Source organism: Colobus angolensis, unplaced genomic scaffold (assembly GCF_000951035.1).
Source record: "Colobus angolensis palliatus isolate OR3802 unplaced genomic scaffold, Cang.pa_1.0 Scaffold105, whole genome shotgun sequence".
NCBI classification, from domain to species: domain Eukaryota; kingdom Metazoa; phylum Chordata; class Mammalia; order Primates; family Cercopithecidae; genus Colobus; species Colobus angolensis.
The window spans coordinates 4,381,486-4,399,355 of NW_012111475.1; the positions used below are offsets into that span (position 1 = coordinate 4,381,486).

Genomic DNA, 17,870 nt, shown 5'->3' on the forward strand with positions numbered 1-17,870 from the left:
AATAATTAACCATGTGGTGCTACACAGGAAGATTTTACACAAAATATAGTGCTGATGGGAGTAGCTAAAGAAGCACTGTTAATAGTAGACACACTCCTATCTCTTGGGTAGAATCAAAACTATTTGAAATGAATAAATTAAAAAGCCACCAGGCACATTTTCTTTAAGTATTGGGGCCTACATCTGATAAACAGAAAAGTACCAATTACTCCCTTCAATTAAGTACAACCGAGTCCAGTCAGCGCCTTTCTCTTCTTGCCCACTGCAAGTACTAAAACTCTGAGAGGCACTCAGGCTTCCCAGTTCCCTTCCTAGAGCTCAGAAGGAAAGATTTGCTAACTTTTTCACAGGATGACATGTAATTTCCTCCCACAGAAACTTACCTTGATAAACAATGAGGTCATTCTCTCTGAGGTATTATAATACCTTGACACACCATGAATCATTCTGATGGCATTAATCAAATTTTGTATTCCATGTGCCATGGAAACCTAACATTGAAACAAATTAAGTGAATTCCATCATATGCATATAGTTTTAATAACCAATATTCTATAATACTCAAAATTCTAAACATGCACAAAATAGTATAGCATTTTTATCTTAAAGTCAAATTTTACTAAATGCAATGCAGTATTCTAGACTAGACCCTGGAACAGATAATAGGACATTAGTTTTGACAAACAAAGGTAATACAAGATGTTAACAGGAGAAACTGGGTAAAGAGAATTCTGTGCTATCATTGCAACTTTTCTGTAAATCTGAACTTAAAAGTTTATCTAAAATTAAATTTTAGAGGTGAGAGCAATTTTAAGGTTAATAGTTCATTCTGCTCTTTTTAAAGGTGAAGAAACTGATACCTTGAGGGGTAAAGTGACTTTCTTATGGTCAGAAAACTAGCTAAAATAGAAATCAGACTAGCATTCACTTTCTTTTATGCAACTCAGTTCACCTTTTAGCAATCCTACCAAGTGCCATCAGGCTCTGAAGATATTGGGAGAAATCCAAACCTATTCGTGAGTACCTCACAGCAGAGTGGAAGAGAAAAACACAAACAAGTAAAACAAATAGAACAAGATAGAGCAAAGCAGAACAAGTACAACAAGGATATAAAACAATCGCAAACATAAACTGAATGCTTACTATATTCCAGGCTAAGAGCATTAGCATGTTATCCTAAGATATGCTGACAACAACCATGAAAGGTAGGTTTGATTACATCAGATATAAAACATCACTGATTGTAAGACTGCACCATTATTTTCTGTGCTATTGAGAAAGAAAAAAGACACCCAAGATGAGGAATCTAACTCCTACACAACACCAGGCCACCAGTGGGCCCTCCCTGGTAAGGCAAGCATGAAATAAACCAACCATAGAGAAAAAGAGAGAAACAAAATGTACATACTACCAGGAGGAGGAAAGAAACCAAGCTTCTTTGAGAATGTATGCACAGGTACTCAACTGCAGTCTGAATTCATACGAATGGTACCAAAATCCAAAACAAAACAAAACAAAACACCCTCAAGGACAGAACTAACAATTTAAGGTAGTATCAAGTCACAATCACAATGATTCATAAAACCTAACTGACCAAAGTATGTCCTAAGTTCAGTGATACTAAAATGTGAAAAAATGTCTTAGAATCTGTAAAATAAAGTGTCAGGCCTCTGAGCCCAAGCTAAGCCATCATATCCCCTGTGACCTGCATGTATATACATCCAGATGGCCTGAAGTAACTGAAGAATCACAAAAGAAGTGAAAATGGCCTGTTCCTGCCTTAACTGATGACATTACTTTGTGAAATTCCTTCTCCTGGCTCATCCTGGCTCAAAAGCTCCCCCACTGAGCACCTTCTGACCCCTGCCCTACCCGCCAGAGAATAACCCCCTTTACTGTAATTTTCCACTACCCACCCAAATCTTATAAAACGGCCCCACCCCATCTCCCTTTGCTGACTCTCTTTTTGGACTCAGCCCACCTGCACCCAGGTGATTAAAAAGTTTTATTGCGGCCGGGCGCGGTGGCTCAAGCCTGTAATCCCAACACTTTGGGAGGCCGAGACGGGCGGATCACGAGGTCAGGAGATCGAGACCATCCTGGCTAACATGGTGAAACCCCGTCTCTACTAAAAAATACAAAAAACTAGCCGGGCGAGGTGGCGGGCGCCTGTAGTCCCAGCTACTCAGGAGGCTGAGGCAGGAGAATGGCGTGAACCCGGGAGGCGGAGCTTGCAGTGAGCTGAGATCCGGCCACTGCACTCCAGCCTGGGCGACAGAGCGAGACTCCGTCTCAAAAAAAAAAAAAAAAAAAGTTTTATTGCTCACACAAAGCCTGTTTGGTGGTCTCTTCACATGGACGCGAGTGAAATAAAGCATTATCACTGTTCCCATTTTGCAAATGAGAAAACAGAGAGGTAGAGACGTTAAGTCCCTTGCCTAAGATCCAGCAGCTGTAAGTTACCTAGTGGAGATTTTGAGACCCTGCTTGTAACCATGATGCAAATCACTACGGAAGAACAGACAAAGCCTATGGCATCCCTGCCTTCAAGGAAATTTCCTTTTAATTGATGGGACAAGATAAAATATATAAGACTTTTTATATTGGCAATGGAAGAAATACAGCCAAGAAAAACAACTACTGATTAGTGTACGGTATGTCCTAGACGTAAGGTGTCACTACAGAATAATTAAATCAGTTTTATGTCGCTTACGGAAATTAACATCATTACTTTATAGTTATCCTTGTATGTCAGAATTCCTATTATATATGGTATCTGTAGATCAAAAAGATCCTAATAAAAATATGCCTAGAAGGAGTCCCTTCCATCTTTGCTAAGTCATGTCTACAAAGTACCACTAAACTCCAATAAAGAGGGCTCAGGGATGGTATCAAATGGGTCCTTCAGGAAAATGTCCTTCATCTGAACTTTAAACATCATTATTTATAATAGTAGCTCCTTGAGTGCACTGCTGTTGTCCATCTGTACACAGTGTTCAGATATCTTATATGTGAAACATATAATAGTAAGATATGCCTAAAGCACAATACCAGGGTGATTTAAAAAAATGAAACATACATAAAACTTATGAACCAGAAATGGAAGCATGAATCCCCTGCACTTTTCCTACCCAAATGACAGTTATGAACTAAACAGCAATTGCTGGTTACTTTTAATCAGAATAAAGAAAATGAGGGGGAAAAGGAGTTGTTGAAAGTACAGATATAGTGGGTGTATGAGTGGGAAGCAATTATATGACTCAATACTATTAGTACTTCTGTCATTTCAAAAGGTAATGCTTGAAACCTTCCTACATGAGAGAATATAAAAAGCTCAACAACAACAAAATAACAATAATAAGGTACATCCATGGTTAGAGTAATGGAACAAAGTTTTTTAAAATTACTAGGATGAAAAAAACATAAGAACTAAATGATTTTTAAATTATATGAATTAAAACAAGTCTTTTGAATCAAGAAGCTGAAATCAGTATACCTTAAAATTTGGAGTCTTGATAGCAATAAAGAGTATTCTATCTTTCTTCTGAGTTTACTTTTTAGAATAAAAAGCTTTAAATATATAGAAAAGTACAGAGAATAATATAATGACCACCTACTCCCATCACCAGATTTGACAAGTGTGAACATTGTGCCATAGTCACTTCCTCTATTATTTTTCACATCAAGAGCTACTTGCAGTAGCCCTGGAGTAGGCTTTAGGTATTATGTGTATTTCATATTTGCATCTTCAAATCTTGTGAGCAATCCAAAATGCTTGTGACATGTAATAATTTTAATTCTTCTTGGACAGAAATTTTAATTGCTCGTATTGTAAAGTTGGGGAATTAAGTCATTGAGCTACCAAGTAAGCCAAGCAACGGCCCCATTTCTCCAACACCATACAATTTAATTTTCTTTACTTGGGGTCATGTGCATAGAAATACCTAAGAAATGATATAAATGTTCTTATATTAAGCAAATTTTACGAAGGTTCACAACACAAGTCCAGCTACTAGTAGCAGGGGTAAAAATGAGAAGAATGAAGTTTAAGAAAGTCATAATTCTTGGTGGGGAGGAAGGGAGAGAGATGTGAGCTGAAAAACTTCCTGTTGTGTAATGTACTCACTACCTGGGTGACAGGATCCATACCCCAAACCTCAGCATCATGTCATGTACCCATGTAACAAACCTGCACATGTACCCCTGAATCTAAAATAAAGCTGTGATTTTTTTAAACAGTCATAATTATTTGCAAATAACACTAATAAGTTTTAAATAAAATCTACAATCTCTTTATGGACTCAATTAAAAGACTCTGCTTCTAAAGTCTTCCTGTCCCGTCTTTTGGTGCTCCTTGATGGATGATGGATTCCTCATGGCAGTAAGAAGTGCACTTGTCCAAGACTCTCAACTGACATTTTTCCCTCCCCTTTCATATGAAACTTCTTGACTACCAACATTCTCTTGGAATGATTATGAACTGCCTCTACACCTTCTTCTTCTCCAACTCTAAGTGATACAGGCCATAACGTCTTTCCTTCTCCCTGCCTCTAGGATGAAACCTGCACTGACCCAAGAAGGTTGGTCAACAAAATCATGTGGCCAGTGCTGCCACCTATATGGAAGATTTGACTACTTCTTTAAAAATTAGAGTGAAGAATACTGAATACAGATATCAGACACAAATTAAATTAATTTGAAAGCACTGGGGTGGGCACGGTGGCTCACGCCTGTAATCCCAGCACTTTGGGAGGCGGAGGCGGGCAGATCACTTGAGGTTGGGAGTTTGAGACCAGCCTGGCCAACATGGCGAATCCTTGTCTCTACTAAAAATACAAAAATTAGCTGGGCATGGTGGCACGCACCTGTAACCCCAGCTACTCAGGAGGCCGAGTCAGGAGAATTGCTTGAACCTGGGAGGGGGAGGTTGCAGTGAGCAGAGATGGCGTCACTGCACTCCAGCCTGGGCAACAGAGAGAGACTCCTTCCCAGGGTGGTGGGAGCGGGGGAAGGGAAGAGGAAGCATTTTAACTTAGAGAACACCTTGAAGAAGCAACATAGTAAAGTGGAAAAATAATACTACCCATAATGCCAGAGACAGCTAGATTCGAATTTGGTCCCACCACGGATCATCGTAGAAATGCTCAAACTCAGTTTCCTAATCTTTGAAATGAGGGTCATTGTGTATACAGAATGAAAACATATTTAAAGCATGTGGCACAATGCCTATAACAAAAGTTCAAGGATTCTCAAGCCTGGGAACAGCTTTAAAAATGCAGCTGTCTGAGCAACCCTCCTGCCTACAAGTGACTTACAAAAGAAGTGACATCCAGGCAAAATGGGGAAATCCTGCTCTAAGTTCTCAACAACTACTAGCTTCCTTGAATTCTCCTTCTATTAAATAAAGGATAGAGTTTTTTTAATTTTCATATTTTATATGAAATACTATGAAATACCAGATTATAAATTTGAATATAAACTTCTAAAAAATAAAAGCAAATGGTAGTGCTAACATGTTCTTTAAAGGATCTCTATGGAAATATTAAGAGAAGAATAGGCTAGAAATTAGAAGATGGGTTCTGTCCTGCATCCCTGATTAGTTGAGCGATGCTGGCAAAGTCACTACACCATGATGAGTTTGGTTTCCTAATCTGTAAACTTGGAAATATCTACCTTGATAGGCAGCCCCGAAGATGGCCCCAGTGATGCTCACTCACATAGTACTCACACCCTTGTATACTCCCCTACCTGCCCAGAATGAACCAGACTCACTTGCTTCTAGTCAATAGAATACAACAGAAATGATGGGCTGTCACTTCAGAGATTAGGTTACAAAAAGAAGGTGGATTCCAACTTGGGTGTTCTCTCATTCTTCTCCTCACTCTTGGATCACTCACCCCAAGGGAAGCAAGTTGCCAGGTGGAGAGGCCCATGTGGCTAGGGACTGGAGTCTGCCAATAACCACATGAGTGAGCTGAGAAGACTCTCCCCAGTCAGCCTCCCCCACTTCAGATGAGTCCACAGTTCCACTTAGCCTCTGGGCAACCTCATGAGAGACCTTGAAGCAGAAGCTCTTAGCTATGCCTTGCCTGGATTCCTGAGCCACAGAAACTCTGACATGATGAATGCTCACTGTTTTTAAGCCACTCAGTTGTGAGGTAATTTGTTATGCAGCAAAGGGTAAATAATACATTAATATTTGCCTTGCTTATTTCATATTATACTAATGATTCACTATATATTTAAATATGGGTTAAAATATTAAATATAGTTTATCATTCTTCATAAATACATAAGAGGAAAATACATTATTTTAAATAACTTTTGGCAGGATGTTTTTTCCCAATATACATATATTAAAGATTTTAATGCATTAATTATACAAGTCAATTTCTTAAATTGTACTTTTTTTTTTCAGAGATGGGGTCTTCTTGCTCTGTCACTCAGGCTGGAATGCAGTGGCACAATCAGAGCTCACTGCAGCCTTGCGCTCCTGGGCTCAAGCGATCCTTCCACCTCAGCCTTCTGAGTAGCTAGAATTACAGGTGCGAGCCATTGCACTCAGTTCAAAACTGTACTTTAAAAGCATACTTACTAGGTCATGGTTATAGAGAGGTTGACACACTTTTTCCAAAGTATACAAATATCTGACATTATCTTTGGATTCATTTGCTGTATCAGTGATTCTTGCATCCAAATCACGCCAATTCTAAGGAAAAAATGTGTAAGAATTCTATGAAACATTCAAATATATCAGTGTGCTAAAGTTTACTCAAGAAATTCAGTCTTCCCAATCATACATATACTAAAATGGTAGACATTTAAGTGTAATTAATATATGTTTTTCTTATAATACTTAAGACAAAGTTATTACAAGCACTTTAAATGATTTACTAAAACTGAAGACTCATCCTGTTTATAATTAAAATCCTGTCTGTAGGCTTGAACTGGACCTGCTTCTATGAGGAATGACTTTTCCAGGGTAACTATTTGTGACATTATATTACTCTGGGTCTTCAAGAATGGGTCAAGTTATTAAAATAGAACATCATGGCCGGGCGTGGTGGCTCACACCTGTAATCCCAGCACTTTGGGAGACCAAGGCGGGCGGATCACAAGGTCAGGAGATCAAGACCATCCTGGCTAACACAGTGAAACCCCGTCTCTACTAAAAATACAAAAAATGAGCTGGGCGTGGTGGCGGGCGCCTGTAGGCCCAGCTACTCAGGAGGCTGAGGCAGGAGAATGGCGTGAACCCGGGAGGCGGAGCTGGCAGTGAGCCGAGATCATACCACTGCACTCCAGCCCGGGCAACAGAGTGAGACTTCGTCTTAAAACAAAACAAAACAAAAACAAAAAACAGAACATTATTCAAAACAAAACCTTACTAGCAAAGTGAAGGCAATCTGAAATCAACAATTTCTTGTAAGTGGTCATCAAACAGTACCTGCTTAAATAACTGATTATGAGAAAGTTCTTCTTTATTTTGAGAAGAAAAATCTATCTTCCTGCAATCTCTGCTCATCTGTGTAGTTTTGCATAATGGAGCCTAGTGACACACAGCATCCCTTCAAATGTTTGAAGACATTTACCATATCATCACTAAGTCTTTTATTCAAAGATGAGCACTCTGTGTCCCTTTAGTCATTTAATAAGACGTGGTCTTTTTTTTTTTACTTTAAGTTCCAAGATGTAAGTGCAGAATGTGTAGGTTTTGTTACATAGTATAAATGTGCCATGGTGGTTTGCTGCCCCATCAACCCCTCATCTGGGTTTTAAGCCCCGCGTGCATTAGCTATTTGTCCTAATGCTCTCCCTCCCCTTTCCCCGCTGACCCCTGACAGGTTCCGGTGTGTGATGTTCCCCTCCCTGTGTCCATGTCTTCTCATTTTTCAACTCCCACTTATGAGTGAGAACATGCGGTGTTTGGTTTTCTGTTCCTATGTTAGTTTGCTGAGGATAATGGCTTCCAGTTTCATCCAGGTCCCTGCAAAGGACATGATCTCATTCCCTTTTATAGCCACATAGTGTATATGTGCCACATTTTCTTTATCCAGTCTATCACTGATGAGCTTTGGGGTTGGTTCCAAGGACATGGTCTTAATAGCTTCAACCTCTTGGCCTTTCTACTCTGGACGCACACAACATCACTCTAAACACACATGCTTCAGGAATGAACGGAAGCCTTCAGTGTGATCTGGCCAATGCTGAGAAGAGCCAAAACATCACCTTCCCTTTTTCTGGAAACTATATCTCTCATAAAGCAGCCTAGGATCAAGCTGACTCACATCAGTAATATCATTCTATCAATGGATTCAACTAAAACTGTTAAGTCTTTATCCAAAGTTGATCAATTTCTCTCCTTCAAATTCTTTCAGGATTTTTAACCTATTCTTAATAAATGTTATCTGATTATTAACTGACCACTCTTACATACTAGGGATATGATAAAATCAAGTGCCTGTTTGAGAATTGATCAGAGATGAGAGCACGAAATGGAGAGGTCTACCCAGCAAAAACAGAAATAACATTCTCTGAACAAAACCATTTTTAAAAAATAATGGGAGCCAAACAGTTTGTCAACAAACCCATCCAACAAAGAGGTTGGGATATCAGTATGGCACCCCCACTCTTACCACTGAAGACCTTCTTAGATCTTTATATTGTCATCCAATATATTTCTTTCCCTCCCTCCTCAATGTCATTAATAGATCTGCTACCACATTTGCTTTGTATCCTTTCTAAAGACTGCAGATTAGTATTTTTAATACAAAATGTCTGAAGGTCACTATGGCAGATCATTAGAGAGCTCTCTCCAAGAGCTTAAATTGTATGTGCCTTTGACCCACAAATTCATAAATTCTCTCCTAGGGATATGCCTTAGAGAAATTCTCACACATGTGCACCAGGAGACATGAATAAGAATGTTCATTGAATCATTGCTTGCAATAACCCCAAACTAGAAACAATCCAAACGTCCATTGTGGGATAATAGATAAATAAATTGTGGTGCATTCATGCAACAGAATATGATACAGAAATAAAAACAAAGGTAGCAAATGAATAATAATGCACACATTAACATGATGAATTCTCACAAATAACGTTGAGTAAAAGCTGGTTGCAGAATATATGATATGATTCCATTTACATACATTTCAAAAATATATAAAACTAAGTCTCAAAATTTGATATTCTGGAGAAAAAACTGTATAAACTTATTTCAAAATGTATACCAATGGATGAAAATACATGAATTGTTAAGACAAATCTGGAAAAGAAGAACAAAGAGTAGATGTACAAAAATTATGATGATTACAAGAAAATGAAGGCCGGGCACGGTGGCTCACACCTGTAATCCCAGCACTTTGGGAGGCCGAGACGGGCGGATCACGAGGTCAGGAGATCGAGACCATCCTGGCTAACACAGTGAAACCCCATCTCTACTAAAAATACAAAAAAATTAGCCGGGCGTAGTAGCAGGCGCCTGTAGTCCCAGCTATTCGGGAGGCTGAGGCAGGAGAATGGCATGAACCCAGGAGGCGGAGCTTGCAGTGAGTCGAGATCGTGCCACTGCATTCCAGCCTGGGTGACTGAGCAAGACTCTGTCTCAAAAAAAAAAAAAAAAGAAAATGACAAACAGTGGCCAAGTGCGGTGGCTCATGCTGGTAATCCCAGGACTTTGGGCAGCCAAGGTGGGCAGATCACGAGGTCAGGAGTTCAAGACCAGCCTGGCCAACAGAGCGAAACCTTGTCTCTACTAAACATAAGAAAATTAGCTGGGTGTGGTGGCACGTGCCTGTAGTCTCAGCTACTCGGGAGGCTGAGACAGGAGGATTGCTTGAACCTGGGAGGTGGAGGTTGCAGTGAGCCGAGATCGCGCCACTGCATTCCCGCTTGGGCAACAGAGTAAGATTTCGTCTCAAAAAAAGAAAAAAAGAAAAAAGGAAATGACAAATAGTGCTGGGAAAATTAGCCAGCCATTTGGGAAAAAGAATGCTAGCTGAAGAGGTAAGAGCATGACCTTATATCCTGCTTCCCCTCTTACTAACTCTGTGACCTTGAATAAGAAACTTAATCTCTTACTGCTCTTTATACAAAATGGGGAAGATAATAATAGGACCCATTTGATCCAGCTGATGTGAGGATTAAATGAAATGTTATAGGTAAGATACTGAACATAATGCCTGGCACTTAGTAAGCACACAATAAATGTTAGCTGCTATTATTATCATTGCTATTAAATCTTACATGATTTACACAAATAAATTCCAAGTTAACTGAAGAATAAAGTATAAAGAAATAAAACCCCAGAAATAGAAGAAAAGGGTAATTAATTCTATTTTAAATTTAGGTTAACCTTAATTTTCCTTTTTTTTTTTCTTTTTTGAGATGGAGTCTCACTCCCATCACATAAGCTGGAGTGCAGTGGCATGATCTCGGCTCACCGCAACCTCCACCTCCTGGGTACAAGCAATTCTCCTTCCTCAGTCTCCCAAGCAGCTGGGATTACAGGCATGCGCCACCAGTACCAGCTAATTTTAGCAGAGACAGGGTTTTGGCATGTTGGCCAGCCTGGTCTCGAACTTCTGACCTCAGGTGATCCACCCACCTCGGCCTCCCAAAGTGCTGGGATTACAGGCATGAGCCACCACACCCAGCCAATTTATTCTTCTTAAGAAGGTCTTTTTAAACAATACATGAAAGACAAAAGCAGTAAGAGGCTGAAAAAATTATTTCAACTAAATATAAAAATTCATTATAAATGATTCCATTTTTTAAAAATTAAAATATAAGCAAGAAGAAAGCACATCTAGCACCCAGATTTCAGTTCCTAATTACTACTCTCCAATAGAATAAACCCAGGCTCCTTGGAGAAGTGCTGATCTCAGGACTAGGGCAGAACAAATACAAAATGAGCCTTAAGCATTTATCTAGTGGTAGAGAGTAAAGAAGTGGTCCAAACAGAGTAAGGGAATCAGAAGGAAACACAGGAGCCAACCTGAAAGATTTCCCGATGGCCAAAGAGGAAACACAATTTGAGCAACAAACTAAATAATGATAGTATTCAATTATAACCGAAAGCATGAAATAAATACCCATGAGGCTATATTAATGAAAATAAACGATCAAATACATAACTACAATGAGAGAAGAGACAACTTTTTCTTACATAAATATTCTGATTAATAAACGTGGAAGGAATGAGGGAACTAGAAAACCACCATTAGCATACCACAGTAATAACCGCCGCATCAAGATCCACCTATGAAAGCTATTCATGTAGTTTAAGGTTATCTTCCACAAAATAAATACGTGTACAGTACAGAGACCTGGCAAATTCCACCCTAACTAAATGATCAATTTTCAATCAACAGTAACAAGGCACATCAATATAATGTACCCCCTGATAAGTCTTACTGGGAAGAGCACATCAACTCTGGCATTCTTACCAAAGATGCATAACCTCAATGTATTCATAAGAAACCATCAGACAAACCCAAATTGAGGGACATTCTTCTAAATAACTGACCATTACTATTCAAAAGCATCAAGGTCATGAAATGCAAGTATAGACTAAGGAACTGTTCCATTGGAGGAGGCTAAAGAGATATGACAGTCACATGTAAATAGGATCCTGGATTGGATCCCAGAACAGATAAAAATACATAAGTGGAAAACCTGGAGAAATATAAATTGTGTGTAGCATCGTTAATAGTATTGTACCAATGTTATCCCTTCATTTTGATCATTTTAAGATGTTAACATTAGGGGAAGCTAGATGAAGAGCAGGCAGGAACTCTCTGTACTATCCTGGTTGACTCTTCTATAAGTCTAAAATGAGTTCAAGTGTTCAAGTTTTTAAAAATACAAGCCTTGGCCGGGCGCGGTGGCTCACGCCTGTAATCCCAGCACTTTGGGAGGCCGAGACAGGCGGATCACGAGGTCAGGAAATCGAGACCATCCTGGTCAACACGGTGAAACCCCGTCTCTACTAAAAATACAAAAAAAAATTAGCTGGGCGTAGTGGCGGGCGCCTGTAGTCCCAGCTACTCGGCAGGCTGAGGCAGGAGAATGGCGTGAACTCAGGAGGCAGAGCTTGCAGTGAGCCGAGATCGTGCCACTGCACTCCAGTCTCAAAAAAAAAAAAAAAATACAAGCCGCAGACTAAGAAAAAGTTTGCACTGTAATTGTCAAGGTCCATATGGGGTTTTGGGTTTTTACCCTGCTTAGAAGTTAATGCATTAGCCTTTTACTGTTTTATGGATGATGGGAGAAAACATGAGATTTGGGGTCAGAGACAAGGATTTTATTACATCAAAGCAACTGGCATGAGCATTATGTTGCGTTTGTTCCCCCATGACCCTAAATATCCACAAACTCATGCTTGCACCTGCAATAGGTTGTGTTATGGGTGAGGAACACTGAGTTTAGGGGAATTTATCCTTTTTACAGTAAGCAGTAAGTTAATTCTGCTCTTTGTCTGGGGGACACGTGCACTGACCCCTCAAGGTTGCTCACTGCAAACAGAACTCTGAGAGATGTTCAGATAAAGAGCAGTATGGACCTTGCGTTCTTCTCATATATAGTGAAAATGTGCAGAGATGCCCAGGAGTCATGGTGAATTATGTCACCCAACAAATATGACAAATGATTAATATCCATATTATATAAAGGACTCCAAGTGACCGGGCACAGTAGCAACGTCTATAATCCCAACACTTTGGGAGTGTGAAGCAGGAGGATTCCTTGAGACTGTGACTTTGAGACCAGCCTGGGCAACACAGTGAGACCCTATCCCTATAAAAAAAATTTTTTTTAATTAGTTAGGCACAGTGGCACATGTCTGTAGTCTTAGCTTCTCAGGAGGCTGAGGCGGGAGGGTCACTTGAGCCCAGGAGGTCAAGCGTGCAGTGAATCATGATAGCGCCACTGCACTCCAACCTGAGTGACGAAGAGAAGCCTGTCTCAAAAACATTAAAAAATAAAGAACTCCTATAAATCAGTACAAAACAATGTCTGAATTTTTCTAAATAAAGGAAAGATACAAAAAGAAAATTCACAAAAGAAATATGAATAGCCAGTAAACATGCAAAAACTGAACAACTCCACTACTAACAAGGAAAGAACAAAATAAAACAAGCCATTTTCCATATGTCAGGTTGGCCCCCAACATTTTTTTTTTAGTTTTTTTAATGAGATAGGGTCTCGCTACGTTGCCCAGCCTGGAGTGCAGTGGCTATGCATAGGCATGATCCCACTATTGATCAGCACAAGAGTTTTGACCTTCTCTGTTTCTGACCTTGATCAGTTCACCCCTCCTTAGGCACCCTCATCACCCCACTCCTGGGACATCACCATATCGATGCCAAACTTAATGTGGACAGCCAATCAACATAGTGCACTACAGCTCAGAATTCTTGAGTTCAAGCAATCCTCTTGCCTCAGCCTCCCAAGTAGCTCAGACTACAGGTTTAGGCCACCTGCCTGGCAAAAAAAATATAACTTTACTAATAATTAGTGCTGAAAAGTTGTGAAGTATCCAACCTAAGGAAATATTTGCATATGGACATATAAAAGCTTCCACTGCAGCAATATTTACAAACACATAGAAAAGGAACCATTTTCCTTAAACAGTTAAGCATATAATTAACATGTGACCCAGAAATTCCACCCCTAGGTATAATAACCAAGACAAATGATACTAGATATCAACACAAAAAGTTGTACAGTACATGAATGTTCATAGCAGCATTATGTATAATTGCCAAAAAAAAGGGAACAACCCAAATGTCCATAAACTGATAAACAAAATGTGGTATATTCATACAACAGAATATGATCCAGCCATAAAAAGGAATGACATACTGATACATGCTACAAACATGGATGAACCTTGAAAACATTATGCCAAGTGAAAGAAACCAGTAACAAAAGGCAAAGAATCTATGATTCCACTTACATAAAATGTCCAGAATAGGCAAATCTAGACAGAGGGCTCAGGGGGAGAGGGAATGTTGGAAATGGGAAGGTGAGAGCTAAAGGATACAGAGTTTCTCTTTGAGGTGACGAAAATGTTCTAATGTACAAATTGTGGTGATATTTGTGCAATTATGAACACACTAAAAATATCTGAATTGTTCACTTTAAATGGATAAAATGAATAGTATGTGAATTATATCTCAAACTTGCAAAAAAAGAAAGGAGAAAATTGGTTCACAAACAGGGAAATGATCAAATAAAATCTAATAGGCTACATTAACATTTTGGGCAAGGCACAGTGACTCACACCTGTAATCCTAGCACTTTGGGAGGCTGAGGTGGGATAATCGCTTGAGCCCAGGAGTTCAAGACTAGCCTGGACGACACTTTTAAAAAAAGTATTTAATTAGTTGGGCACGGTGGCATATGACAGTAGTCCCAGCTACTCAGGAGGCTGAGGTGGGAGGATGGCTTAAGCCTGGAAGGTCGAGGCTGCAGTGAGCCATGATGGTGACTTTGCACTCCAGCCTGGGTGACAGAGTAAGATTCTATCTAAAAACAAACAAACAAACAAAAAACAACAACAACAACATTTTTTGGAAAACCATACTGCTCAAACTCCATCTAACAGGCATAACTCCAAGATATACTATCAGGGTAGGGAAGGGAGGTTGAAAAGTATTATGCTATGACATTTATTTAATTTAAAAATTAGAAACACAAAACTAAACTATGTCATTTGTGCATAGTAAACTCATACATAAATACCACAGAAGATGTTTGAAGAAAAAAACAAAATAGAAAAATGTGGTTGTCTTTCTGTGCTTACTATTCAGGACACAGAGTTGTGGGTGGTGGGGCTAAGGGTACGTGATTAAGAGAGACTTGTTTTATTTGTACTGCTTAAATCTTTCACCAAAAAAGTATTAGTTTATTTTTCTGTGCAAAGAAAGAAATACATACAAAGAAAGAAAGAAAGAAAAAGAAGTCAGGTGCGGTGGCTCACGCCTGTAATCCCAGCACTTTGGGAGGCTGAGGTGGGCGGATCACTTGAGCTCAGGAGTTTGAGACCACCCAGTGCAATATGGTGAAATCCCATCTCTACAACAAATATGAAAATTAGCCGGGCGTGGTGGCACGTGCCTGTTAGTCCCAACTACTCAGGAGGCTGAGGCAAGATAATCGCTTGAGCCTGGGAGGTGGAGGCTGCAGTGAGCTGTGAACACACTACTGCACCCCACCTAAGTGACAGAATGAGACCCTGTTTAAAAAAAAGAAAGAGAGAGAGAGAAAAGAAAAGGATCTAGAATCAAGTCAAACTGTAAATGACCTCCAGGAAAAGAGGTAGAAACGTGGGGATGACATGTATTCTACTTTTGACTTTATATGCAGTTGTTTACCTCAACAAGCCTATATTGATTTTCTTCATTGATTTACAATTTCAAAAACAATTTAAAAATAAAAGATGATCACTTTCCTAGAAATCACCCCATAGCAGTATGGTCAAAATTGGTCTGTGAAATCCTGAGAAATAAATCTTCATTTCTTCTTCTGGAAATAATTGTGATATATGTAAAAGTCTTACTCAAACGCTAACACTTCTAAACACGATTCCAGTATATTACACTAAGAAGTAGCTCAACAGGATAATTTTCTAGCCATTTGTTCTGAAGTATACCAAACTTTAAATAAAAAGCCTTTTACCTTTAGCAGTTTGGAGTGTGCAACATTTAGCACATTTATGACAGCCTTACAACTTGGCCCTTTAATCTGCTCAATGATATAGTTGAACTTGGCTGACATGCGTTTCCAGTGTTCCAGTTCAGTGAGTGGACCTGAATCATCAGCTTCTTTTCTCATCTGCTCACTCTCAATAAGTACCTGCAATCAAAAAAAAATTATAAAATATAGAAATGTTATATTCTTCTTTGTTAAAATCTGATTGCATCTTTTTGAAGGCAGCTAAAAGTATAAATAATGTTCAACACCAAATAATGTTTAAGAACTCTTAGTAAATGAAGACTAGAGGAGAACTTCTACAACATGATAAATACTATCTACTAAAACTCTCCAGCAAACGTAATATTTAAAGGTGACAATTTCTCTTATTTATTTTGTTTTTTTTTTTTTTCAGTGGTTGGGACGTAGTTTTTTGGTTTTGGGGCTTTTTTGTTTGTAGGTTTGTTCTGAGGCAGGGTCTCGCTCTGTTGCCTACACTAGAGTGCAGTGGCACAATCAGAGAGCACTGCAGCCCCAACCTCCTGGGCTGAAGCAATCCTCCCGCCTCATTCTACTGAGTAGCTAGGACTACAGGCAAGTGCTACCACAGACAGCTAATTTGTAATTTTTTGTAGAGATAGCACGTCACTATGTTGCCCAGGCTGGTCTCAAACTCCTGGGCTCAAGTAATCCTCCTGCCTCAGTTTCCCAAAGTGTTTGTTTTACAGGCATGAGTCACCATACCTGGCCAAAGGTGACATTTTAGAAAATACCACTTTAAAACCAAGGACATGACAAGTTTGACACAATCACCACCCACTTCTATTCCACCTGGTAATAGATGTCCCAGAACAAGATAACTAAAGAAACAGAAGGTATAAGAATTGGAAATAAAAAACCAGAAACAGCATAATCACAGATGATATAGTTTGCTACATTTTTAAACTTCAAGCATATCTAAGGTCGGGAGCAGTGGCTCCCGCCTATAATTTCAGCACTTTGGAAGGCTGAGGTGGAGGATCGCTTGAGCCCAGGAGTTCAAGACCAGCCTGGGCAACAAGGCAAGACCCCTTCTCCACAGAAATTTTTTAAATTAGTTGGGTGTGGTGGTGCATGCCTGTAGTCCCAGCTACTCAGGATGCTGAAGGGGGAGGATCGCTTAATCTCAGAAGTTGGAGGCTGCAGTGAGCTATGATCATGCCACTACACTCCAGCCTCGGTGACAGAATGAGACCCTGTCCCCCTCCCCCCCAAAAAAAAGACTAAAGACAAACTTTTTACAATTAATAAACATGAAGAATTTAGTAAAGTTGCTAGATCTATACATAAAAATTAGTACCACTTCTCTACAAGCTATCTTGCAATCTGAAAATTTAATTTCCAAAAAGGTACAATTTATAACAGCAAAGAAAAAAGTGATAACTGGAAATTAATCTGATGAAAGATATGCAAGACCTTTTTGGACAGAATTTTAAAACTTATTTTACACACACAAAAGACCTACCTAAATGGGGAGGTATATCATGTTCATGGATGGAAAATTCAATAATATAAAGATGGCAGTTTTCTCTAAATTAATGTACACATTCAACGAAATTCTAATCAAAATCTCAATAGTTTTTCATGATACTTTAAAAATTGGTTTCAAAATTAATTTTGAAAAACAATTAGCCTGAAATAGTCAATGTAATTTTGATGAAAAACAGAAAACACTTGGCATGCCAAATGTTGGTTTAGAAAAACGCTACAGAATTAAAGCAGCACAGCATAGTATAAAAAATAAGTAAATAGATCAGTGGGATAAACAAAGGGGTCTAACAACTTTATATATGACAGAGGTTATATTGCAAATTTGTTAGGAAAAAAATGGACTATTAAACAATTTAACAGAGAATCTTAATTCGAGACAATTGGCTAACTACAGGTACATGAAAAACACAAAATTAGATTTCTACCTCACATCACACACACACACACACAATTCCAGATGGATTAAACACCTAAATGTTAAAAATAAAATGGTAACATTTCTAAAAGACAACGTAGGAGACAGGGTAAAACTAGAAAGAAAAACATGGAATTGAAAAGCATAATTGTCAAGATAATAGTTACCACTAGGGGGAAGAAAAGGTGTTTAAAACTGGGAAGAGAAATGCAAGGGCATTTTA

At 39.0% G+C, this 17,870-nt stretch overlaps 1 protein-coding gene across 1 annotated transcript in view; it reads right to left on the minus strand.

Annotated features, from left to right (window-relative positions):
• The window catches only part of DNAH8 (dynein, axonemal, heavy chain 8), a 335,359-nt gene that overhangs the window by 294,724 nt on the left and 22,765 nt on the right, over positions 1–17,870 (minus strand). Inside the window, exons 8-10 of the mRNA XM_011944829.1 lie at positions 15,688–15,864; positions 6,596–6,709; positions 384–491 (exon numbers count right to left, since the gene is read on the minus strand). Coding sequence (XP_011800219.1) covers positions 384–491; positions 6,596–6,709; positions 15,688–15,864 — 399 coding nt within the window. The remainder of the gene's footprint in view (positions 1–383; positions 492–6,595; positions 6,710–15,687; positions 15,865–17,870) is intronic.